The sequence below is a fragment of the Dermacentor albipictus genome, chromosome 1, assembly GCF_038994185.2.
Source record: "Dermacentor albipictus isolate Rhodes 1998 colony chromosome 1, USDA_Dalb.pri_finalv2, whole genome shotgun sequence".
NCBI lineage: Eukaryota > Metazoa > Arthropoda > Arachnida > Ixodida > Ixodidae > Dermacentor > Dermacentor albipictus.
In genome coordinates this window covers 193,593,251-193,620,306 of record NC_091821.1, presented here as the reverse complement: position 1 = coordinate 193,620,306, position 27,056 = coordinate 193,593,251, and the positions used below count along the sequence as shown (strand labels likewise).

The 27,056-nt window shown below is 45.0% G+C and overlaps 2 protein-coding genes across 4 annotated transcripts in view; one reads left to right on the top strand and one right to left on the bottom strand.

Moving 5' to 3' along the window:
• The window catches only part of LOC135898011 (E3 ubiquitin-protein ligase AMFR-like), a 211,680-nt gene extending 188,596 nt beyond the window's left edge, over positions 1 to 23,084 (bottom strand). For both annotated transcript variants that reach the window (XR_010563233.2, XM_065426724.1), the window contains exon 1: positions 22,779 to 23,084. Coding sequence is in view for 1 of the 2 variants with exons in the window: in XM_065426724.1 (XP_065282796.1) it covers positions 22,779 to 23,084 (306 nt within the window). In the remaining variant the exon portion in view is untranslated. The remainder of the gene's footprint in view (positions 1 to 22,778) is intronic.
• Positions 23,085 to 23,522: 438 nt separating this feature from the next.
• Positions 23,523 to 27,056, top strand: part of Psf3 (DNA replication complex GINS protein Psf3) — a 52,667-nt gene continuing 49,133 nt past the window's right edge. The window contains exon 1 of one of the 2 annotated variants that reach the window (XM_065426726.1): positions 23,523 to 23,686. In XM_065426726.1, the coding sequence (XP_065282798.1) occupies positions 23,566 to 23,686 (121 nt within the window). In that variant the 5' untranslated portion in view covers positions 23,523 to 23,565. Of the gene's footprint in view, positions 23,794 to 27,056 lie in introns of both variants that reach the window. The other variant, XM_070530704.1, reaches the window with a different exon arrangement.

Sequence of the window (27,056 nt, the reverse complement as noted above, 5' to 3'; positions counted from 1 at the left end):
CACTACCAGACAGAACTGGTGAACGGAGATATAGAACGGCCGAAGCACTAGTAAAATACACTCACCGGTGAAGCGCTAAAATGAGCACTGCTGGAGGTGAACCAATTCCTCAAGCATAGACAAATCTAGAGTGCATGAAGCAGCGTCGAGTAAAAAGTTTAACGTGACAAAGCAACGGGCTATGAGTCTATGACAGACGTCGTAGTGGAAGCTCAGGGTTAAGTTGAGCACCTGCGGTTCTTTAAGGTGCTCCCAAAGCATTCCGACACCATGTAGCCCGCAAACCTTGTGCTAACAGAACGCCATATCCACTATAGGCCAACGCGGCCGGTAAACGAGACAACGAGCCACTGTCGAACATCGGTCTCCACGCCAGAAGAATAACCGACAAGTGTACGAAAATCATTCTCTTAAAGCGCGAAGAAAAAGATACACACGAAGCAAGCTCAAAGAGGCAAGGCGGCGCCGCGGACAGGCATGGTACAGCGCCGAAGGTTTTTCGGACGCGTTGCGAAACGTCTCGTCAGTGCCACGTGCTGCGGCTTTCCCGTCAGACCTTCGCCGGTAGTGCCGAACGCTGTAGACAGCCAGGGCTGACTGCATACTTTAAGAGAGATACGCGTTGATTCAACGGGGGCCATGCAGTGCAGCAACCACGGATACACCGGCGCGTGGGTGCGGCATCCTGGAAACGCGCGCCCCGACGACGACGCAGCTCGTCCTCTCCCGCTTTGCCACTGGCGTCGCCAAGGATGCATTTTTATACGGCCGTACAGTCGCGTTACTGCACAAAGGTCGATACGGCGGCCTCATCCGCGAGGTAAGACCTTGCGAAAACAGCAAGCCGGAGGTAGCAAGTAAAGCAGCAGGTGCAAGGGCGACTGGCAATTCACCACGTTTCACTCCACGCGACCGATACTGCCATAGTGGGAAATAAAACGAAACGAAACACACACACATACACGTACATGCAAATAGCGATGATGATGATGATACTTATAATAATAATAATAATAATAATAATAATAATGTGCAGCGGGGATGCGCAATAGTGCCCATTTATACGCACTCGGCCTTGGGCCTCCCTCTACTCCATCTCTGTGCCAATTGGCATGTCACTCGCTAGCGTTTCCGAGTAGCAGGAAACGTCGAAGACGCCGGTACGGCGCTGGGGCAATCGGGCCCGCGCGAGTAGACGCAAGCGACGCAGAACATAGCGGATGCACAGGCGGAGCAGCTGCCAGAATAAATTCGGTCGTATAACTTTATAAACTTCCGTTCGAAAGCACCAAACATATGCAACTCTTCTGGACACGTACCAACTAGCGCCCCAAGCGGCAGCGCGTTTTCAATGGAACGAGCGCGTTTTTCGCGAATAATTAAAGCTGCAGGTCGATTACTGAAAAGGGCAGGTGACAGACATGTTCTGGAAGACAATCCACACTAGACAAATGCAGTGATCATGCTGTGGAAAGCTAGAATTTTGTTCCCCATGCAGAGCGGCTAAAGATTCAGCAATGGAAGCCTATGGAAACGACGAAAATTTGTACTCGATTTTCGAGACGAAAACAGTAGGTGCGATAAAACTACGGCTGCTATCGTAATAGCCACTACAGCGTATGTAGTCCGGAGACTTAGCGTTCAGTTGACGTCTATCTCGACTGTCTACACATGGCGCAACACCGTTCCCAAAAGCGATTTTTAAAACACAGTAGTCGCCTGGTATCTTGATAAACCCAAGCGTATCATCGCGGAAACATCGGAAGCCGTGGCCGAGTGGTTTAATCGCACGAACCTACCGTCCCGCGTCATGTTGGCAGCGCTTCAGTACCGTGCAGATGGCAGCAACACAAAACTCATGATTTGGTTTTTGAGCGATGCTCTTCAAATATTATATGCTCTATGTTTCCTTCCTAAAAGGTAGCAATGTGTTACTCATTTCTTAAGTCATCACTTTTATAATCAGATTTTATTGCTTGGACAACATAACATGCATGCACATATCTTTGACTTAAGTTACAAAAAAAAAGAAAAACTATCGTGCCTTGTAGCATGGACATACTCAGGAATTCCGGTGACTGCGCCTTCATCATTCTGTGGAAATTTTAGAAATAAAATCATAAAATTTAGAAAACTTTATTTCAATATATCGGCCGAGCATCAACAAGTTTCAACTGACTGCGCCGAGGGGGTAGTTACTTCTAAAAAAAAGGATGCATTAAAAAATTATGGGCTTTTACGTGCCAAAACCATTTTTTTGATTATGAGGCACGCCGTAGTGGGGGATTCCAAAAATTGACCACCTGGGGTTCTTTAACGTGCACCTAAATCTAAGTACACGGTTGTTTTCGCACTTCGCCTCCATCGAAATGCGGCCGCCGTGGCCGGAATTCGATTCCGCGACCTCGTGCTTAGAAGCCCCTCGCCATAGCCACTAAGCAACCACGTCGGGTAACATGTGCATTTATGGCACTTAGTATGAACATTGGTGGTGCGTTAAAGCAGTGTTTTGATCAGGGATGGGCAGCTATGTCACGGGACAGGAGCAAACGGTTTTGCTCCCTGTCGGCAGAGGGCACAATGACTTGAAGAAGCGCCAAATTTAAACCGTAAAGCGATTTATTGCAGTTGGAGTTTGAACGGCAATTGCAGAGCGAGTGTCATTCAATCCGTTTGCACGCGCATGTCTTTCCAAGGCAGCCGGTAAGCAGACGGAGTGTATATGCATGTGCAGGCCTTGAGCGTACGTGCGTGTGTGCTTGCACTTGCGCATGCGGGCGTGTTTGTCTCTAAGTGTTCGAGCATGCGCGTGCATGAGTGCGTGTATGCGCGTGCGAGCATACTCACGTTTGTGTGTGCGTGCGTGCGTACATTTTGTGCGTGTGCATGCGGGAGAAAAATGTGTCGTCTCTCTCCCTCCTCTCTCTCTCTCTCTCTCTCTCTCTCGTGTGTGTGTGTGTGTGTGTGTGTGTGTGTGTGTGTGTGTGTGTGCGTGTGTGTGTGTGTGTGTGTGTGTGTGTGTGTGTGTGTGTGTGTGCGTGCGCGCGCGAGAGAGAGAGAGAGAGAGCATTTCCCTGCTTACACCTACTCTCGGGGACCTAGCTTATAAGCCTAGTTTAGAATTAGTGTTAATATAGAGCCTCCGTGCAAAATTTGACGTTTGAAATCAAGAAAAGCTCGCAAATATTGTCGTTTTTGATACCGAAACTGAAAAAAGCCACCATTACCGTACGCCGGAAGTGAAGCATAATCAAGAGCGCGCGGCTGTCTCCTTGGCATGACCTCCGCGATAAGGCGGCGGCCGCGGCTGCCTTCGGCGCGCAGAAAAAAAATCTCGGAGGTTGGGACTTAGATAATAGCGACAACGTCCCAGGGGTACGCGAGTGCCAACCCTACGTTCGTGTGCTATATATATTACGCATTATCTTCCAAATGTTCAAGCACTCGTGGTTTTCTAAACACTGCAAGGTAATAAAGTCGCCTCCCACAAGCGTAATCATTGAGAAAAAATTGCCGTTACAACGCAATACCTTGTTGTCAGTGCTCAAATTAAAATCTCGCGACGCCATTTGAAGGCAGAAGGAGTAAGTTTAGACAAATCCACGTGCTGCCCATCATTCCCAAGTTGGGTGGGTGAAACATACTTGCATCTGTAGCAGGCACTAGCGCCACGGTTCCCTCTAGTATAGGAAACCTTATGGCATATAAAAATCCAGGGACGCCACGAGTGCGCCCAGTTAACTCGTGAAATTAGCTTCACTATTCGTGCAGCTAAACCACGGAGTGGTAAAGCAGAAACGGTTGCCTTGATCACAAATTGTTGCAACTTCGATCGAACGCATCTACAACGAGATTACCTGTATAATGACGATTCTTTTAAGTCACGGCCGAATTCCTATATGTCATGTGTATTGTAAACGCTTCTACAGCGAAGACCACTGCAACACATTCACCAGTACAACAAAGGAATATACGCATGACCGAGTGCTGATTTCTTGCATTAGAACGATTGCATATCGAGGTGCTGCCACTTCCCATTGTAGCCGCCCATGACAAGGATTTCTATATTCAGCCTTCGAAACGGATCGGCGACGAATAGCTAGCGACAGCCTGCTTGGGCTAATCAAGTATTAAATACGTGCACAGCAGTCTAGCATTTTACCTATCTCCACTTTACCTTTCCTCTCTTCATTAAAACCTCTACCGCTGTATTATACACATATGCCTGTAACGGCTCCGGCTATACCAGTCTCTTCCCTGCTTTCTTTTTCTTCAGCGATTACTCTAAACACCTCATGATTTTTTAATTCGCTTTGAATACCAGCGCTTTTGGAAGGTGCACGTTGTATATAGGAAGCGGTGCATAAAGGAAGCGCTGCCGTAAGGGTGGGTCCGGACAGAGCAGTAGCTATGGAAGAGCGTCCAAGGGTGGTATTCTGTAAATGTCCACCTAGTGGACATGCCCATTTCGTCTGCTGCTGAAGTTCTGATTGGCTGGGCTGTATTACGCGCCAGAAGGAGACAGGCGCTTTCAGCCAATCAGCAGTTCAGCAGCAGACGAAATAGACATGTCCACTAGGTGGACACTTACAGAATAGCCTCCTAGGCCAAAGAGTCGGCGCGTACCACGTGCCGGCCATACAACGAAATGCCCACAGCGCGTGAGATGCCCGAAGCAGCGCTTGACCCGCCCACGTTAACAGATTCTTACGGGCCGCAGCGAGCCGGCGCGCGGATACGGGCCCAGAGGCTCACCGTTGCCGTCTATAAAAAGACGCGCGACGTTTGCACTGCTCCGTCTGGAAGCAATCTTTAAACGACTGTATGCCGTGCGGTTGTCCAGTGCCGACGTGCTGCTCGGGAAGCTCGATATGCTTCTTCTTCGCCGAACTCAGCATTAAGACTGCTCGCGATAGCGTGACCGGCACTCGCTCTGCGCTTCATCAAAACATGCAGTGCAAGGACAACGCGCATTCGGTTGGCCATGCCCAAGATGGCTCCAGGCCAAGAGGCGCATTGCCCCCTGCCAAAACCCGCTGCGGTCACTGAAGACTAAAATAACCGCCATGTTGTTTTCCAAACAGCCGCTTAATCTGAGCGCTGAACATAGGTCAGAAGTACCGCGGCGTGCCATTGCAGCCAGTATATTTTAGGGCGGAACAATCGGAGACTGCTCGATCGCGATCAAGCTGATCATGGGGGCAGTGCATGCTTTTGCAAGCCGATAAGCACACATAGAAAGAAGACTCCGCAGGTGTCCGGTCCTCCACCCGTCTTCAACAGCAGCGCAATTAGTATGCTAAAATTCGCTAACAAACATTAAAGTAGGTCATTGAAGCCCTGTACGCCTGACATCACCGTGCGGATTTTATTACAGCACTGCACTGTACAATGAACACACTGCATGGCCGGAGCGCCAAGCAAGAATTCCGACGACGTCAGGTGACAGATGGAATTGGATTAAACCATGAGGCACGGGTTGCACAACTCATCGGCAGATAACAGTCAGGTTCGATATACGTTATCAGAACCTTCGCTGACCGAATCAAGTTTAACCATCATTTGACAACACTGACGGAACTTTAGGGATTAAGAAGCGGAACGACGACATTGAGACAGCTGACACAAATAAAAACTACCGTATTGATCCGAGTACAGAATTTATTAATGCGTAAGATTCTGCTGCTGCCCATCAGTTCGCAATCGCATCAGGACTTAGACGGTAATGAAATGATGTAACGCCTACGCTGCGCTCACCTGCTTCAACGATTCTTCATGCCTCAAGTATCAGACTGAACCATTTTTCATGACTTCGTGCGAAAACAACATGCACACGAGCCAAGGCTGGGGCTGCACTTACATTTTGACCACCTGGGATTCTGTAACGTGCACCTAATGCACGGTACACTAGCATTTTGCCCCCATCGAAATTCGGCCGCAGTGGGGTCGGAATTTGATCCCGTGACCTCGTGCTTAACAGCACAACGCCATAACCGCTGAGCCACCGCGGTCGGTGATTTCAAACTTAATATGCAAGGTCTACGTTAAACCTCTTGTACGAGGCCGATGATACACAAGCTTTGCGCATCAGCACTGGCCCTTTGCCCTGCAAGGCACTAATATCCACTGGGCACCTCATAAAAAGAATCCGACTACTCTCTGCCAGGGCACGATTTCTGCAAAACAGGTGGGCGCATCGGAGACAAGCCAAACACTAAACAAAAAATCGGATTTAAACGCCTTGCGGCTGTTATATACTCACAAAGCTTATTTCATCCAAAGTCAACAACCTCGTCTAACGAACTAGTCGCCGGAATGTATCTACAAATAACAGCTTGAGCACTTGTCGAAGTAAACAGTAGAACGGAACCAGTGCTGTTACGATCATCTCGTATACATGTTTCTTGAACTACTCATTGGTGCTAAGCCAAAGCCTAGACGAACAACAGGGCGAATGCTGCAATAAGGGCACATTCGTTAAACGAATGTATCTAAATACACAACTGATCTCCTAGGCTGATTGTACGTTCAAACACACGCCCGTATCACACTAGATTCTCCATCCAGCTCTCCAACCGCAGAAATTCGGCCCCATATCGAGTTACATCACTTCAGTACATCTCCCACAATAATTTCCAACGTAGAAGACGACACGTCGTAGTATAGTGTGACGTGAGGTCTATATATAGACTATGTCAGCTGTACACAATTCTGAGCACGGTCAAATTCCGCCATGTTGGCACTTTGAACCTATTGGATAGGAAGTAGCAACCCTGTGAGCCACTATTCTGGACATTGACAAATACTATCATGCTGCAGAATTCGTCAGCTCTGATTGGCTGAGAATGTTGCTATGGCACCTCTGACTGGCTCAAGATGGTTCCATTACAGAATTTGACAATAAGACGGAATTGGACGATGTCCAGAAGAGCACCCCCGGTATTCAACTCATAGGCTGTGTTCCAATACTCGCCGTAGACGGCTAAACAGATACCTATAAGTTTTGGTACAATTATAGTGCCTAGCGTGTACTCGCCAGTATATTCTAGGCACTATTGTACAATTCTGACAAGGCTGGCAAAATAGGCACCTTCGCGAAGACACCATTGAAGTAAAAAACGAAGCAGGCTATTTTACTGTCCAAACAAGGAGGGGATTGAGTGGAAGGCTTAGAAACTCAACGGAAAGGTCACCTGCTAACACGAAAACACAGTCACACCTAGTTAGCGCTTAATCTAAGCTACGTTGAGTTTTTTATAGGTTCGCACATGCTGAGTGTTAAAATACAGCGACAATATGCGCTTTCCTTAGTTTTTTTTTCTTGTCCAAGCGAGGTGGCGTCACATCGCAAAGGCGTCTTCCAGGCGGTTCCAGGTGCGTTACATTACTTGGGCTCGATGCTGTCTTCCTAGCTGTCAACGTAGACTATTTCCAATGCAGAGTTGGAACACATCCACAGCATTCGCCGAAGCCAGCACACTCTAAAAACAGTTGCACCCTTTGGTGTGTATATTTGCCACACAACTATAATCGTCACCTGTCTTGTCCGCATATCCTTTCTTTAACGCTGCGAGCCCGGCACTTCCAAGACACGAACGGCATGCGCGTTATCAGCATGACAGAGCATTCTCGACAAGAAAGTAGCGAGCGCAGCATTTTCAAGAAAGGAAACGCAAGCAAGACAGATGACGAAACATGGTTAACGAAGAACGGTAGAAATTTATACGGATTACCTCATTATATCTCCGAATACTGTAACCGTGACTCGACCCGCGTTGGCGGTTCCGCCATCTTTATCGATTCATCGCTATCATAGAGGCGCCGCCACGGCCTCTTCTTCAATAACTAGAACTGCGAATTGGTGCGGCTAGAATTTGATCAGAACGTTTTTTCGCTGAACGGCAGAAACACGATCATTGCATCGAACTACCGCTCGCCCTCATCATCAATTACTTATTTTTGCTCACAACTTGAATGTATGTTAAACCTACTTGTTTTTCAACATAAAAACATCATCATATGCGGCGAAATTAACATCAATATACTAGGCCCTAATAGTCATTCGCGCTCTGATTATGTTCGCGCTTATCAAAGCTTTGGCTTCTCCTCATTAATAACGGCTCCTACTAGGTGCGATCTATCAGGTACCAACACATTAATTAACCATATCTTGTCCAGTTTGACGACGGATGTCACGGCGGCTGTAATAGACTATCAGTTTAGTGACCATTATCCTGTTTTCCTCAAGTGGGGATCTGCTCCTTCGTCCCGTCACTCAAACGGCAAACAATATACTAAATCGGTTTTCAACACAGAATTGTTTCTTTCTTTAGTTAACAAATAAGATTGGATTAATGTCACAGAAGCTGAATGTCCTGAGCAATCTTACAACTTAATTTCTAGTCTGATCATAAATTGCATAAAACAGAGTACATCGTCCATACCAATGACACGTTGGTTCAGTGCGCGAAGAAATCCGTGGATCACAAATGGGTTGTTGCGGTCAATTTATAAGAAAAAAGAAGGAAAAAAGAAAAACGAAACTGGGAGCTTATTAAAGAGTTTCTGAACAAAAAAATTCCCACGCGCGATAACTAAAATAACAACTGGATCGAACACTTATACTGAACGAAATGATATTGCCAACGCTTTTATAATGAAAGTACTCAATGCCCCCTATTATTTCCCCATTTGTCGCGCTGCCCCCATTCTTTTGACTTATATTCAGTTTCTAGTGCAGAAGTTCATTCCGTCATATTATCACTTAAAACAACAAGGGCGGGTTTAGATTCCATTCACCCTTCAAGAAAAAAAAATTAATGATCAATACAGTTTCGACTGTTCTCGCTAACATCATCAATAAAATGTTCAGGAACGGTACGTTTCCAACCTCCCTAAAAACGGAAAGATAACTCCCGTTTTCAAGAAAGGTGACCGCGAATGTATAAATTTCCAATCTGAATTCTTCCATTTTTTAGCAAAATAATCGAGAAGCTTCTGCACCAACGCCTAATGTCATACTTAAAAAGTTCGACCTACTCTCTCCCCATCAGTTTGGCTTCCGTCCAGGGTTGTCAACTGAACTGGCACTCATTAATTTCACGGGTCAAATTAAACTTGCAATTGACGATGGATCACTATTTAGTGCAGTTTTTGTTGACCTTACTAAAGCTTTTGACGCTATTAATCACACCATTCTCTTTCATAAACTCGACACTCACGGAATTACTGGTCCAGCTTTGAATCTTATAAAAAATTACTTCAAAAACAGGTCACAGGCTGTCGCAGTCGGTGATAGCATTTCCAGTGCCAAGATTACTAACCAAGGAGTACCTCAGGGATCTAGTCTAGGCCCTTTGCTTTTTCTATGATTTATCAATGACTTGCCCCTAACACTTCGCCACACTGACTACTTATTATATGTGGATGATACAACTATATACTCATCTCAGAAACATTACAATATTGCAAGCTCAATACTGATTTAAATAATGTCAGCGTTTGGTGCAAGAATAAATATCTGCGCATTAACCCATCAAAAACTACATTTGTAATATTTGGTGCAAGAATAAATATCTGCGCATTAACCCATCAAAAACTACATTTGTAATATTTTATTCACATTTATTAAATGTGGCTCCCGTGGTGCTCACGACAGGACAAGAAGTAATACCGGCTACTAACGGCACGAAGTTTTTAGGTGTTACTTTAAACGAGCATTTAAAACATAATTTTCACGTTCATTCAGTAATACAGAAAGTTTCTTTTGGCATTCATGTAATCATTAAATCCCGTAACTATTTCCAGAGACACATTATTCTTTCACTATATTACTACCCCATTCATAGCCATCTCTCTTATTGTATATCGTCTTGGGGTAACACTTATTACTGTCACCTAGACGCCCTTCAAAGCCTTCAAAATCAAGCGCTCCGACTACTGACTTGATATTTTTACGCACTTTAAACCTCTGTACCAAAGCCTGAATATTCTGCCTCTAACAGAATTGTTGAAACAAAAGCTATCATTACTTATCTTCAAGCATAAACGTTATGACACCTTAAACTCGCCTTTTCCAAATTATTTCCTCAGAAATACTAACATTACCAAGTTCTCTACAAACGATTATTTACTACTTCCCCGCGTTCGAACAAACTACGGAAAATTAACTGCTGTCTTCTCTGGGACATCATTTTGAAATTCTATACCATAAGAAATTAAATCTTCATCATCGGTACACATGTTGCTATACATTCACAAGAAATATCTATTAGACAAGTTATATGAAGCATTGTACTAATTATTAATTCTGACATTTGTGTTTTATTTACATTGCCTGTTGCTTTCGTATAAATGTGTAAATCATGTAATATATATGTTTCTATTGTTCCTGCACGCATCAACTTTGCTTTAACTTATTGCGGCACCGCTTTGTACAGTGATTCTGTTCCTCAGTTTTTAATTCATTATTTTAAATAATTTCATGGTCCGCGCTATTTTTTCAGTTGCATATGTTCTCCAGCTTAGACGAATTGTTGTATATTGTCATAAAATTATATATCATGCTTTCATTTCATTTGTTTGTAATTGTAATTATGGGGTTTTACGTGCCAAAACCACTTTCTGATTATGAGGCACGCCGTAGTGGAGGACTCCGGAAATGTCGACCACCTGGGGTTCTTTAACGTGCACCTAAATCTAAGTACACGGGTGTTTTCGCATTTCGCCCCCATCGAAATGCGGCCGCCGTGGCCGGGATTCGATCCCGCGACCTCGTGCTCAGCAGCCCAACACATTTCATTTGTTTGCTCTTACTTTTGTACTATTGGGTTTCCCCTAGCTTTTCTGTTAATATTTATTGCTCACGCATAGCTCACGTTTTATAGTATGCTGCAATCTATACTTGATATGTACAACATTAGGTAGACAGTTGCATAACTACGGGACCACCGAATGTAATAACATCACTAATGCTATCATGTATGCAAGAAAATGTCAATAAACGAACTTGAACTCATTGTGTGGCAAATATACGCTCCTAAGGGTGTCACTGTTTTTAGAGTGCATGGCGGCAAATAAAGCCAGCTCATAGATGGCGCTACAGCATACGCAATATGCTGCCAAAGTGTGACCAGGACAGGCAAGCCAGCCGCCTTCGTGGATGCAGCCCCCGCAGACAGTGGCCTTTATGCGATAGCAGTGGCTGACGGGCAGGGCGTGATCCTCCACACAGTGACCATCAGAGTGAAAACCATACTCGAAGAGGATGAGGTTGCCATCACTCAAGGCACCAACGTCGCCGGTACATGCTATATAGTGTCGGATTTAATGACGGCCATTAAAAATTACCGTACAGGATGCGTTAGTCACGCAAACCAGCGAAAACTATGGTAGGTGACCATCAGACTTCTCTGGGTCCCCCGCCACGAAGGCAACCCGGGCAATTAAGCTGCCCACCTAGCCACCCGCGCACACACGAACCGAGGGATAGGGGCAGCTCGCCCGGATGCTCATGAAGAGGCCTCAAAGAGCTATGGGGATAGGCCTAGACAACAGCACTAGGAATGACGCGCATATCCAACGCCATGTAACACTCCGAAACAACACCAAGCGGTCGCCATCTGGAGGGCTCAGACAGTGTTCTGAGCCCCCGTAGGCTGGTGGCCATTCTCAAAGATCACAGCGTGTCCGGCTGCACGCATTGCGGCTTGACGGCAGTAGGGCACGAGGTCATAACGTGGAAGTGCAACCGTACCCACCCCCGGGTGACCTCATGTCATCGGCCCCCTCCGGGAAGGCCTGGGAGCGCGTGCTCCGAACTGCAAACCATCTACTCGAGGCCACGCTGGCAGAGTGGGTGGCGAAAGTTGCAGCCCCATGGGCCCCGACCTAGTCCTCCCTGCGCCCACCCCTCCCTGCTAAACTAAGGCTGCTACCACCAAAGTGTGGGCTGAAGGCCAAAACCCCACCTTTCGTATCAACAAAATACTTGTTTGCCTGAACACGAAAACTGGGCCTTCAATTCTTCATCCGTATTTACGTTGCTCTTCGCTCGAAGCACATCTGGCCTTTCATAACACGCATCATTCTAACAACGCTATGCCATTCCATCCCATTTATTTTGCGAGAGGCCAAAACTTTGTGAATAGATTAGTCACGGCGTCCTGCATATCATTACGCGTAGGGGCACGAACAGAGCCTTCACTTTCCCGGTACACGAACGACCACGCGGAAATCCAACATGCACGCGAAGCGGGCAGGCTAAGCATTGACCGTAAAGCCAATGAGTGCCCGTGGTTGAATCCGCACGCACAGCGGACGGAGATCCATGCGGCCGGATGAATTACGACGAAGTGCGAGTGTCGCGCGCGGATCTTGGACCGCTATGTACAAGAACACCACATACTATGTTGACGCCGCCAACAACGACCTCACGAACTCCAAGGCAGTAACCACAGCCCTGGACAATACACTACAAGAACTTACAAGCGCCTCCATACGCTGCCATATCACCAAGGCCGAAGAAACAGCCACTGCGATCGCTCACAGTTCTGATGGATTCCCAGGCGGCTTGCCGCAACTACCTACTAGGGCGCATCAGCCAACCTGCCCACAGTATCATCCTGAGCGCGACAGACACTTGCAAGCATCCCAATACCCCTCCCCCCCCCGATTCAGCATCGGATCATATGGACCCCGGGACACACAAGGCTGGAGGGAAACCAGGCAGCGGATAGGGTAGCTCGAGGGAATACGCGCCGAGCCCCCTCCTACTGCGCCCCTGAGGAACCTGTTCCCGTCGCGTGCGACTACTCGGCCATTTTAAACCGCTATAGATGATTTAGTCAAACCTATTCCCCACCCCACCGAACAATAAATAAAGAGGAATCGGTCAGTTGGAGGCAAATCCAAACTGGCCCGCATCCAAATTTGCCCATCCTCAATAAAATACATCCTACGGCATACCCTCCGCGCTGCCGATGGTGCTCAGCTAAAGCCACCCATCAGTGCCGTACCCCCCATACAACACCCTACAGCGGAGCGATGGGAGCAGCTGCTGGCCAGCAGAGCCTGGAAGATCAGCTGAGCCTGATTGACCGGGCCGCATGTTTACAATTGCTAGTAGGTACAGTGGGGCGTGGCATTTCTCGCGGCCCTTGACGTTTCTGCGCAGGCGCGAGTAAGAGCGGGTGCGAGAGAGAAAATGTGGGGGCCGTGGCTCCTTGAATATGTGACTCTGCCTAGGCACTACGGTGGAGAAGTTTCTTTGCGCGTGTTGCATGCGTTTGTCTCTAGGCGTGCCGGCATGGCGGTGTGGGGTCGAGCTTGTTTACACTCGGATGCTGGCTGCCGGCGCGGTGAAACAAGTGAAGCAGCACTGACACCCCATTTGGTGATCGCTGAGTGTCAAGGTGCATCAGATAAATTATCTCACGCGTGCGGCGCCAGTGCTGAGTCAGTCATGCCGGATTATAACTTTGTCGCGCCTTACGGCACTCCACCCTAAAAAGAACAACAAAAAAAAAACAATTGATTTTTCTGGGGGAGCGATACGGGCCTGCTCTCCAGGACTTTTCGGGAGTATTTTTGAGTGGTCTAGTTTGAGTGAAATAAATTCACAGCGCCTTAGCAACCACGGTTGAACGCGATTGCCTAATGTCACACCGTGAGAATTATTGGCTTTGCGTTTCGACCACGTTAGGTTAGCTCAGATTTCGTTAGGTTAGCGTAAAAGGTGTTAGGGTGCCGCGCCGTATTCTCACAGCGGTTACGCAGTCTTTGAGTCTCGGCCACGTTATGTTACGTTAGGTTACGTTAATGTTGCGTTATGCTAGGTTAGCGTAAAAGCCGGCGTGTTCTCACAACGGCTACGTCGTGAGCATTATTGTCTTTCTGTCTCGGCCTCGTTAGGTTAGGTTATCGTAAAACGCGTTAGGGGGGCGCGGCGTATCCTCATAGCGGTTGCAGGGGCGTCGAGCGTCGCCGACGTCCTTTCAACCCCTCGCGTTCAACCGCGGTTGCTGTGCCTTCTAGTTTTTCAATATATGCGGATCGGCCTCTTCCACGGTGCCTACTGCTCCAACGGAAACATCTGCAATGTTACCTGTTTCACCACGCCGGCAGCCAGCGTCCGAACGTAAACTCGAGCCCAATCCGAAATGCCGGCACGCCTAGGGTCAAACGCCTACAACATGCGCTAACTTTTCATCCGTATTGCCTAGGCAGAGTTATATATTCAAGGTGCAAAAATCCCCACATTTTCTCCGCGGCCCCAATCCACGGGCCGCCCTGCTTCCAGCTTGATCCTACCGCTACCTCTTGGGTGCCCCAAAGATCCTGCGCCGCCTGCTTTCCTGAGGCCTCCGTTTGCCGGTTACATGTTCCCTCCTGGAGCAGTGCTTGTAAAAAAAATATAATCTATCGTCGCGACAAAAAAAGCGACCAGCGACTTAAACAACACCAGTTAGAACCTTGCTCCTTCAGACACAGCGATCACCAAATGGGGCGTCCGTGCCCACTACCTCACCGGGCGGGCAGCCAGCGGCGGAGTGTAAAGAAACACTCCACAATGCCGGCATGTATAGGGGGCAAACGCATACAACACGCGCTAAGAAACCTCCTCCGTAGTGCCTAGGAAGGTGCTACGGAAGCAAAGGCCCCCCGATTTTCTCTCTCGCACCCGGTCTTACTCACGCCTGTGCAGAAATGTCTAGTGCCGCGAGAAACGCCATCTCGCGCTGTACCTACTAGCAATTGCAAAAACGCGATAGGGCCCGCAGAGCGGCAAGCGAAGCCCTAGACTGAGCCCCACAGCCATCGCAAGCCAGGAACCTCCGACCACTTCCAAGTTTCTCCGCAGCGATTTTACTGCAAATAAATAAGTTTTCACCACCACCACCTCGAGTGAAATACGTGCAGGGTGTCTCGATAACGCACTTCGACATCGAGAAGCCCTACTCATGCGAGCCGCCGCGCACTACAGAGTCACGCTGCCTGCCGGTGCCTCTCTGCGCAGAGCGACGTAGCAGCTGACAGCTTTCAATGACGCGTGCCGCGCGTAACCGGAAGGTTCCAGCCTGCTGGCTTTGGCGTAATTACGCGAAGAAGAAAGGAGACACCTTGAAGCAGCGACACGCATTTATACAGAAAAGTCCTCGGCCGACAGGGGCAACCGGCGAAAGCAGACGCTCCGGACAAAACAGAACAATGAGCTGCCTCGGCGGTGCCTCCTCTCTCACTCAGCGCCGCCTCATTTGTATTGTGTGCCCACCGCCTTAAGATGGAACCGCTGCCATCGCGTCGGTGACCTTGGGCCACCATCAGCGCTTTGTTTTCGCTCACGTCGCGGTTGGCACTGGCCCGATAACTCGACGGCTACCGACTATGCAGATTTGCACGCGCAACAGCCGAGACCCGCTAGCAAGCAGCGCACATGCATCATGTCACGCTTGCTCCTACGCCCCTGTACATGGCTCTCGAAACGCACACCATGGCTGAGACAAACCGCCTTACAAGCAGTGACAACGACGCGCGAAATTACTACACAAATCTTATTCGAGCACAGACCCTTCGAAATTTTATGCTGCTGCTTTAACTCCCCCCTTCTCGGTTCTCAACATGGCAACAAAAGGTGGTGAATGTAACGAAATTAAATGTCCGAGAGCACATTAGAGCAACATAATCGGAAAGAGATCAGCACATAGGCAAGACAAGAAGTTGCAAGGCAGCAGGTAATGTGTATGCAATCACTCAAGCATCATCTATTGAAAGGAGTTGCAGAGCTGCACACTTGTTTTTTGCTCATGAAACCGAATATGGAAGATTGCTGACAGCATACCACAAATGTTGCGTGCCCAGCAAACCTTCTTTGCCATTCTTATTCCAAGTTCCTTGATTGCTGGATGCAATGCAATAAAACAACAGCAATAAACCTGGCCGCTAAATGGCCAGTTTGTGAACACAGCAGCTTTTCAATCCCGCTCCAAAAAGCAACAAATTTACATTTTGTTGTAGTGCACAAGCCTGAAGAAGCTCAACAGGTACTTCCTGACAGTTTCCTGCCTGCATGGACCAGACTCTTCAACTAAAAGGAGATATCCTGCTTTACCCTTACAATAAGTTAGCTTTATGTACATTACGAAAATCTCATAATTTTCAAGGTGGTCCTTAAAGGGACACTAATACAAAACATTAAATCAGTTTAGGCAGATAAGGCATTCTTTAAAAACCCTGTTGTCCTTCATTTCGAAATAATAGGTTCTTTAATAGAAGAGAAAACAAAGATCAAGCTTTCAGTTTTTGGATTTCACACCGAATCCCTATCGGCGGTATGTTGCCGAGACGTCATGGATTTCAAAGTATCTTTTTTTGTGTTTAGGCCATGTTGGTTCAGCAAAAGTTCCCAAAACTAGCCACTTTCAGTATTTGGCTCTTTTAGTACACAACATAGTCTATCTTTACTGCTAAAGAATAACAAGGCCCTATGAGATGCTGTCAAAATCCTTGACTTCACAGTGAGCTGTTGCGAGAACTTCAAGGAGGCATCGCCACCCGTCTCTTGTTATTCTGCTTCTTTGTTTCAGGATAACTTCAGTTTGGCCTAGTTGGTGTTTACTGCATATCATATAGACCGCAAATAAAGACGGGGACAGAGGGAGAGAACACATACCGCCCGTGCTGTTTATGTGTTCTCTCCCACTGTCCCCGTCTTTATTTGCGGTCAATACGATATGCTTCTTGTGTTTTCGATGTTGTAGAAGGGTAATTGTATAAGCGATATTGTAGAAGGAGTATGTTTACCTAGGTCAAGTAATTACAGGGAATCCTGACCGTGAGAAGGAAATTCACAGAATAAAAATGGTTTGGATTGCATACGGCATACATTGTCAGCTCCTGACTGGAAGCTTACCACTATCATTGAAAAAAAAAAAAAGGTGCACCAACAGTGCATTTTACTGGTGCTGACATATGGGGCAGAAACTTCGAGACTAACAAAGAAGCTTGAAACAAGTTAAAGACTGCACAAAGAGCAATGGAATAAAGAATGATAGCCATAACATTAAGAGACAGAAAGAGAGCGGTTTGGATCAGAGAGCAAACGGGTATAGCCGATCTTCTAATTGACACTAAGAGAAAGAAATGGAGCTGGGCAGGTCATGTAATGTGCAGGTTAGATAACTGGTGGACGATTAGGGTTATAGAATGGGTGCCAAGAGAAGGGAAGCCTAGTCAAGGATGGCAGTAGACTAAGTGGGGCGATAAAGTTAGGAAATTTATGGGCGCAAGTTGGAATCGGCTGGCGCAGGACAGGGCTAATTGGAGATCACAGGGAGAGGCTTTCATTGTGCAGTGGACATAGATGATATAGTCTGAGGATGATGATGAATTTACTGATACAGAAGAAATGACTTTTCTCTTTAGTGTCTCTTTAAAAAATTGCTAGCAAAAGATAAACTCACATTTGTACAGTTAGTGCATTGAAAGTGAAAATTCTAGCCAGTCACTTTAAACAATGCAAGTACGTTGTGACAGAAACGACAAAGAATGTATTGTAGTAAGCAAAGAGGCTTTTATAGAGCATGAACACAGAGATATGGCAAATAATAGATATGAAACATAAAGCAAGCCTCCAGTGACATTCAAGCAAAAGTACAGTGTCATTCCATCTGTACTTTCTACTGCTCTGTTGTGAAGTGCCATAGCTGTGCGTATACTGTGAAAATTTTATCATGGGGGCACATACAGTAAAATAAAGTACATTTTACAAGCAGTTGTATAGCGCAGTGACTTGCATTTTATTCCAACTGTACATTTAATGTGACACCTAGACATTATTACTGTAGTTCTCAAGTAATGCCTTGTTAATATCTTCTGGCTACTTGTTGTAAACTTATGTAACATGCTAATAACAAGCTTTCAAATCAGGAGGAGGCACTTAACTGGAGAAAAAAAAAACAATCCTCACATCACTTGTAGATATTAACATGATATTCTCTCTCATTTGGTGAGTAAGCTCTAAACACAGTGCTGTCATCTTTTTTTTTCTAGCAAAGATACTGCTGACATTCTAAATACAGTACAATTTTAATGTGAACCTACTAACATTCATCCAAGAAAATCTTCAACCAGAAATAACATCCAATATAAGCACGCTAGCAGATAAGTAGTATAATTATACCATGGGTGCTTGAAAGTGATATATTTGAAAATCTCTTTTATAGTAATGAATTTGTTTACAGAACTTGTTCATGCAATTTCTTCACGTAATTGAGGTTAAGAGTACACAGTTGTAGTTATGGCAAAATGTTAAAATTCGAGCAGCATTACGTTTTCCATACGAGTGTCCACATTGGTAGCTTCTAGACAAGAAGGAGTAATGTGCATCCTTGTGTGCACAATTGAGAGAGTCAAGATGTTAATAATAGATTTTTGATGTCTGATGTATCCAAGCAGTTAAAACTTTCCTATTATCAAACTGAACAATGAAAGTTTTCAAGAAACAAGCTCACATGAGAGCTACAGCAACAATTATTTCACTTTTGCAGGCTTGCTGAAAGCAAAACTGCCTCAAAAAAAGAACACCTATGATGCTGAGCTCCTTCCCCTCCTTCTTTTCATCCTGTTGTCACTGTCACCAATGGTTTGGCCCCATGAGCCGGTGCCTTGGGGTCAGCCTGCTTTCGTTTCTTCCTTCACTTCTCTTTCTTCCCTTTTACTTGGTAAGCAACATAGTGTCTAATGCTGGTACTGGTAAACACCAAGAGTTTAAAGCTTGTTGCAGAGCAGAAGGTATGCCTTATGGAATGAAGATGTAGATTTGAAGTGCCACTGGCCTAAACACTCTAGCTTTCACTGAAAGAAGAAAAATGAGAAATGTAATCTACAAAGGTAATAATGCTAGTGGCAAAGTTGCCAGTGTGACAAAATGTGGTTGTGGTTGGCAGGATCAATGTCATAGACACTCCTTTTCTAAGTCAGTTTTCTTTACAGCGAGACCTGCAAATGTGAAATAATTGTTTATGTAGCTTTCAAATGAGCTTGTGTATTAGAGATTTCATTGTTCAGCCAAATAATGGCGAGACCAGCTTCAAACTGCTTGACTGCACCAGCCACCTATGGCCAATAATTAAATAATACACCCAGCTTCCTTAATGATGCACAAAACAGTGCAAACTACTCCCTATTTAGAGGCTACCAATTTGGACACCTGAATGGTAAACAGAATGTTGCCATGATTTATACTGCTCTAGCTTTTTTTAAATATTTGATGCAGATCATAATTTAATGACCTAACTCTAGCAGATACACAACAGCACACGGCACACATAGGGCCAGACTTGTGTGGGCCGTGTGCTGTTACCCACAATATTGCTATCGCATATCTTTTGCACCCCACCTAGCTCAACGCTAACCTGAAGAGCTCCTAAACTGCAGAACTGCAAGCCACACTGAAAGCAATGACAACTGCATCTAAGAGTGCATTCCAATGTTCAACATATAAAAATGAAACAAAATGACAGGCCACCTTGGCTATACCTGCATTAATGCAAATGTTTTTGCCACTACAGCCTAAAATTTATAACATGGAAGGAGCTTGGCCCGCAAGATAACTTTTAACTTAATACACGTTGCACACATCATGAAGTAAGCTCTTATAAGGATGCCATTTATTAGTCACAGTTGGTGCTTGACATGGTATTAAGCATTGTACTGGTGACAACCGCCAAAGAAAAGAGCAGGTTTCAGGGATGTAATTTTCTATGGATGTTTAATGGCTAAACCTGCAGAAGTGAACTTGCTAAAATATACTTGTGGGTGAGCACACTTTAAGATGCTTTTCACATCACAGTTCTCAACTATATTGGCAGTATGAGCAGCTCGAATGCCACAATGCCAACTAAAGGCCCATCAGTGATGTGCCTCAACATGAAAGTTCACCATGTGGAAGTATTGCTATAAGTAATGAAGAATACAACAATTGTAGAGCAGAGCACCATACAGATCTCTAATGCATCTATTCAATTTACATAAGACAGTTTTTTATTTAAAAAAAAAAAGTTGATCGAATGTATATGATAATACCTCAGCAGTGCCCAGGGAGCGGAGCCAGGGCAGCCTCCACGGGGGACCGTCATCAAAATATACAGAGAAGGTTAGGGTTAGGCCAGATGTGCACTTAGTGCTGTCGGCGCTGATGTGTTGGCATTCTCAGGAAAGGGGTGGCTGAGGGGAGGGCCTCTGGATCCACCAGTGGCAGTGCCTAATTTTGACACCAAGTTGGTATACAACAGCGCCAATGTTGATGATCAAGTTGGCTCAGTGAGCTTAATTTACAAAGTTGGGGGGCTTTGAAATCTTGAATTAATAAACAGCAAACAGCAAAAATAGAAACCAAAGTAATCACACAGATTAATTATTCTTCTGCAACTATGTTATAAAGCCAAGTGATTATGCTGAAGTGCTCCAAAGATGAGCAGCAAGCCATGTGACATGTAATGCTAGACATCAAGGCTGGTGATGCAGATAGCACTCAGGCAATCATTTGACTAAGCAAACACTTCATGAATAACATTCCCAATTTATTAATGGCATGAAGCATTTGTAATCATGCCACGAGGTCCCACATAATTAAGTGATCACAACTCTGCAACATGATTGTGACTAACAGAAAATTAAGTGCTTTGGATCCTGTTACTCTTGCCTGCAACATGGCACACATATGAAAGATGTCACACTCATTAGCGCTGCTTCGGGTATGAGTGCAGCTTTATATGCCCAGAATTTTATTGCTCATTAGGGGAAATCAAGTCAGACGCTTTCATTTCCAATGGCTACCAACTGCTATTTGTTCATAACAGTGCACACCTCAAGCCACAAATATTGAATTGCCTTAGCACAAGCTCTTTTTCCAAAATTTAACAAGTTTTATTGACCCGTTATAATAGCCAACTGTCCACTTTACTGTGTTTAATCAAAAAGACAAAAGCCACGCAAAGGCTCCTTCAAGTTAACATTAGTACATAAAGTAATTACAACAATAAAAATTCAAGTGAGACCTTGAAGGCAAGATCCAGCACTGTGTTACAGTGGACTTGCAGCACATTTTCTAGTGCCCTTTACTAAAGGTACAATTTGCAAGTGAACTGAAGTCTGCGTCTGCATATGGTGAAGCATTCCAGAGTTTCTGAGATCTAAACTGCATACAGTATGGGTGCAAAGCATCGCTACTGTTTCGATATGACTACAGCAGCAACTGCCAGTATACTTATGACTGCACCGCACATAAATGGTTTATTTGCTTGCATGAACACCTAGCACATTCCTATCAAATATCATACAAAGGTAGCTGTTATGTTTTGATGAACCAATATGATCTGCATCCAAAACTAAGTTTAGGCTAGGCCCATGGCAAGGTGCAGTCAAGCCCGTTTCACATGGTGCGAATTTGAGTCTTCACACTTGCGAATTCGCAGTTGCGGCAAATGGGTCGTCGGACCCTTCGTGCGTGCGATTTTTCGATGTTCCGAATGCTGAACTCTGCGAAAACGCACATGCAGCAAGGACGGGGAACCAATCACAACGCGGATGGCAGACATGTCACTATGGCTATGGTGCTGGTAGCCACCATGCTATGACCTTCCTACTTAATTTTTGTTTTGATAAAGTAACGCACTCAAACACAAAGTACTTTCACGAAAACAGTTTTTAAGTTGTTTTACTTTGTTCTTACTGAAGCGAAATGACGCCAAGAATAATTCAGTCCTCCTCTGGGTGCTCACAAATGCGAAAATCGCAGCTGCCGCACTCGGTGCATGCGTGGAACGGGAATGTGAAGTTCGCCTTTGCGGAAATCGTAGCTGCGAAAAACGCAGTGTAATATCGCACCATGTGAACTGGGCTTAACACATTGCCCATTCCACAAGCCATCGAACAGGTGATTTAAAGCCTTTGCTATTGCATGGGCACAATACAATCACCGGAGTTATGCATCGAATAGTAAAGGATGCTTCACCTGTGCTAGTGCTCTTTTGGCTAACCGAAAAGCCAGGTCAAACTCAAAGAAAGGAAAGAAAGAAAGCTCGTCATTCATTCCACTTATCATTGTACACTCCGTCACCGCACAACGCACTGCGTTATGTCTTACACTTCACGAAAGCCAAAGGCAGCCTTTCAAAAACATAAAACATACTTCGTCGGCAGTAAACTGCGCACGCATGTAGTCCCGCGGTTTTATGCAATAACAGCGCCCAATCGTGGTTATTGAATGCTAATCGGCACATGGCGGTCCTGCGGTTCCAGTTTTTGATCGCAGATGAATATCAGGCAGAAGAAAGCACAGCCATTCAGATTTGGAGAAGAATGCACATTTACAGGGGAAAAGAAGTGCTGGCATTGAGGATCACTAGATATATACAAAAGCAATCTGAAGCTGACAGCTTTCTGCAAAGGTATTCTGCAATGGCATCTAGAAGGGTAGCTTTACAACTTTAGCATATTGAAATAGACTCCACGCAAAAGAAGAGGAAGAGGAGTTAGAAATTCTGCATAGCACCTGACAAATAGATCAACAATCGTGAGAGTAACACATGCCTATCGGCCATATCGCGCAGACATTCTCGACATTGTGGACACCAACATATGACAGAAATGTGAATTAAGGAAAGGGATACTTCGCCTTTCTTGGCAAAGCATCCCCTTGGTGCCAAATGTGGCAACCGCGATATTATGAGCTATATTAAACAGCGACTGCAAAAACATCAAGGTATAGAAATACTCACCCATACACAGAGTGGTTCTTGAAACATGAAGTAAACGATCTCCAGCAGCCGTCGTATGCAGTGATGCTCTAACAGAAACTGTTCAAGCGTAAGCTGATGGTTGCTCACAAAAGTAAGGTTCCCCACAGTCATGGTGGTATCAATATCCGTAGTGAAGTCGAAGTTGAACGTCGCGTTGATCTTCCATTCCAGCTGTGAGGTGACTTGAACAGCATAATAAACAGATCCTGATAGCAGCAAGACGCTGATGACCGTGTACGCCTGCAAGCTTGGCAGGGGCAACCGATCCAACAGTACTGCCGGCATGCTTGGCTCCAGGCTGGGTTCGTTACTTGGAGATCACCAAATATCGAGAAACGTCGGCATTTCTCTGTCTCGAAGAAAGGAACGACAGCCACTTTCTAACCTGACATCATTTTTTCTGCACCAGACGTCGAACGCTGCGCGAGAGGAGATCTAAGTAATACTACGCTGATGAAAATAGAGCACGTTTGATTCTGGAGCCGCAACTTGTAAATTTAAAGCGTTTGGCCAGTTACGAAAGAAAGTAAGTTTCCTTTTTCTCGCACAGAAGACAAGTCCGTGTACACGACGTCCAAAGGCTTTCTTGTGGGGCGTACTGCGAGTCAGAAATGCATCACGTTGCGCCGCAGGGATTCTCCGCACTACTTCCTGAAGGTGGCTGAATGTTCGCCAAAGAAGCGCGGAAAGAGCGTGCCTACTCTCGTCCTCAGCTGTACGCTGCGCCCGCTTACTCTCTACCCAGGAGGCTGGCGGCAAGCTGAAAATGTCGTCCGCCTCTGGGAGACGGAGCGCGCCCAGCATTGGAAATTATTTTTCGCTTGATGACATATTGACTACTAATGAGCGGATTCCTTGCAAGATAGAACTTCTTATACCGAAGCTCGGTACGTAGTCGAATTGAATAACACATGGTCAATTACACTTGTAGCTCATTGCTTCGCCAGCTCGTTTGCGACGAGAAGGATGAATGGTCCTGTACATTCTATGAATGGTATGTTTTTAGTCAGTCGCCTGATAATATTCTTATGTTTGTAATTTTCACTTTCTCTGACTGTCTACTGGCTGACTGGAACGAAGTCGTACGGACAGCGAGTGTGCTCGTATACTCTTGGTGTGTCCATCACATCATTGCCTGCTCACATAGGAAAGGGATACGTTGATGCACTGCTAACTTGTGCGCCTCTGTTCATTATAGGAGAAAAATTGTTCAGGGTTTGACAGTCTGAAGCTTACAACGTACAGTGTACTTCTACATGTTCTTTTGGCGCTGGAATGTTAATCCAGATCGTAAAATGGCGCCGCCCATTGACGTGTTTTGTTCCAACTCTAAAAAAAGAAAAGAAAAAGAGGCTTTTACGTTTAGCACTGCTTTGTTCTTGCTCAAATTTCGCAGCGTTTGGTCTGCATCGTTCACGAATACACTTGGCACTTTTGCTTGCCTAGTTAGTCTGGGAGTAATAATAAATTAAAGAAAAAAAAAGCAATCGTCATATGCCGGTATTGCCAGCGTGTAAACGAGCTGCTGCTGAGACGCGGACTGGTTTCGCTATCAGTTGACAACTAAATGCTCGCACGAATCACGCAAAGAACGATGCCAAGTGTGTATTAAATGATGCGGGGAAAAAATTCAATCTTGCGAAAGTTGAGCGACACCGACGCAGCGACAAATGCAAAATTTTCTTTTAACGTTGTTGAACAAAAACGCAGGTCACTTTTGGTATGTATAACTAATTATCACGCACGCAGAAAAAGGTGCTAGTAAACAACGGTCTACAGTACAAAATACGCAGCAATCACTGTGTGGGTGCCTTAATTTTATGCGTAGTGTGTGGATAAATTGTATATTTTCCAACTTATATTTAGCGCGCATTACTGAGACTGAGTCTTCTAGTTTTTAATGCTTTTTTCTCCTAACCATGCTTAGGCGGCACTAGCAAGCTATACATGCATCAGCAACCTAAGCAACAAAAAAGTTAATGAGTTGTTCTAGTGCTTTCTGCCAGTTATGCGTCCTGTGAGTGTTTGTGTATGGAATAAATGTAATTTTTTAATTTATGATTTGCCATAATATGCATAAAGCAAGGAAAATATAGGCACATGAGGTGCTCAGATTTTTTGTTCGTCACGACTATATGAAGAAGCAGACAATGAAGCCACAGCAAGCATAAGGAAAATTAATTTTTGTTTAACTGGTATGTAGAAATAATAAAGCAAGGAAAACTAAAAGTGGATGAAAGTATAACTTGCTGCAAGTGGGAGCATTATGCGTGCAGTGCTTTACCAATTAAGGTGATGATGGTGCTGATGCAATTAAAATATTGCATCAGCACCAAACAACACCTTTCCGAACCAAATATCAAGTGAAACCTGGTCCGTACTGCCTACGAAAGAATTTAATACCGAGGCCACGTTTTCTTACAAAATATGGCGATTAAAAACTAAGTTTTATCATACCAGACCTTCTAAACGAATATCCGGAAATAGCTGAAGCACTCGTTACAGCTACCTCAGTGCACATTTTCAGAAAAATGCTCAGAAATTTTTTTCTTAACACAGAATAAAAATCGTGCCGGACTGATCCCAGTTGGTTTCCGCTTACTCTGTGTCTTAGCTTTTCATTGTGAAAGTCCGATATATTTTCTGTAACCGGACGACGGTTGTTTCGACATACCTGTACAATGTATCTTATTGCATATGTATTTATGTTATTGATGTAAAAAAAAGAAAGAACACTTATTGATGTTTAAGTTTTACCGTGTTACAAATTGCGGCTGTTGTATTCTATACTTTTTGTTATTAATTTTTAATGTGCTTGTGTGAGCGCAGCTGCCAAGGGTGGCGAGGCCCAGTCAGGCATGTTCAGTGCCTTTTGTCGCGTCCCCTAAGGCATTTTTGTAAGGAATGTCTTGAATAAATTAATAAAGAAAGAAAGAAAGAAAGCTACCATGGTGGCCAGCTTATGTCCACTTTCTTGAGTAATTTGTGCATTTTTGCAATATTAGCGCTGGAAGTTTTGGCCAGACAAGAATGCAACATTCAGATCTGCTGTGCAATTTGTTCTGGGATCACATCTCACATTTTCTATGCATTGTTCTTGCTTGTGCACCAACATTTAACAAAGCTGGGCTTGTTTCATGGCAAGCTAAGAACCTGCCTGACACTCTAGGATGTCCTTTGTTGGATAGCTGCTTTGTGCTAAAAGTGCACATATCCCACATAAATTTGCTTTATCCTCAATTTTTACCAAGCTGCTGTAGTGTACACACCAAAATATAGCCTGGACTGTACACTGTAACAGTCTTAAGAACCCACCTTAATTGAAATACCTGCATATGTTATCACTTGCATTATGGTGCCATATTCGTGAAGAAACTTGATATTTTTCTCGAAAGTAAACAGTTTTATGTCAGAAGCCGGAGCTTGGTGATTTTTCCCCCTCACTTCTGGTGTAAACCATGTAAATGCCCTGCAATGAGCAAAATTGCATTCTTTTGCTTTTGTTTATTAGCACAAATAATTGTTGTTACTTGACTTTGTGCAATATATCTTGCCTTTCTATCAATATATGTTCATTGTGCTTCCTTAGGGTAAAAATGTGTTACCTAAGTTCTTTACCATTTTATTGTGGTGGTTATACTAGATATTCTTGTTTTAAAAAGTTAATGAAGTGCAAATGTATGTACAACCTCTTATTGTCACCATATAATAACGCAGCAATACCTGGCTGCCATGCTGTCTACAGAGAAGTGCTCTTTGCACAGTATTGCAGCATCATTGATTGCAGTGGGTGAACAAGGGAGCCTTGAGCCCGCATTTTGATAAAGGGGTTTGAAGATTCCCTTATTCACCCACTGCTCATAAATTTGTCTCCATCATCAATGACCCTTTTGTCTTCTTTGGATTATTGATAATAGTTCTTTGTTCAAAATAAATGGCATTGGTTAAGGCGAGACAAGTCAGTGACTTTAACTATGGAGTAGGTGGAGACAGCCCTGCTACTGCATGGCCCAGCTGGATTGTTACAGAGGCAATTATGCTTCTGGGCCCTACCCCTGATTGTACTAATGTATCATACACACTGTCCATGTTTGCAGCCAGGCTTCATCAAGGACTCCTGACCTGACCCTATTCGAAATTTTTCTTATACAATAGATTTATACGCTAATCTACGAACAGCGGGGGTAGCTAGGGTTAGAGCACTTCTCAAAAATTGTAACTTACAGTATGCGTTAGCTGTAACATATTCAACATGTT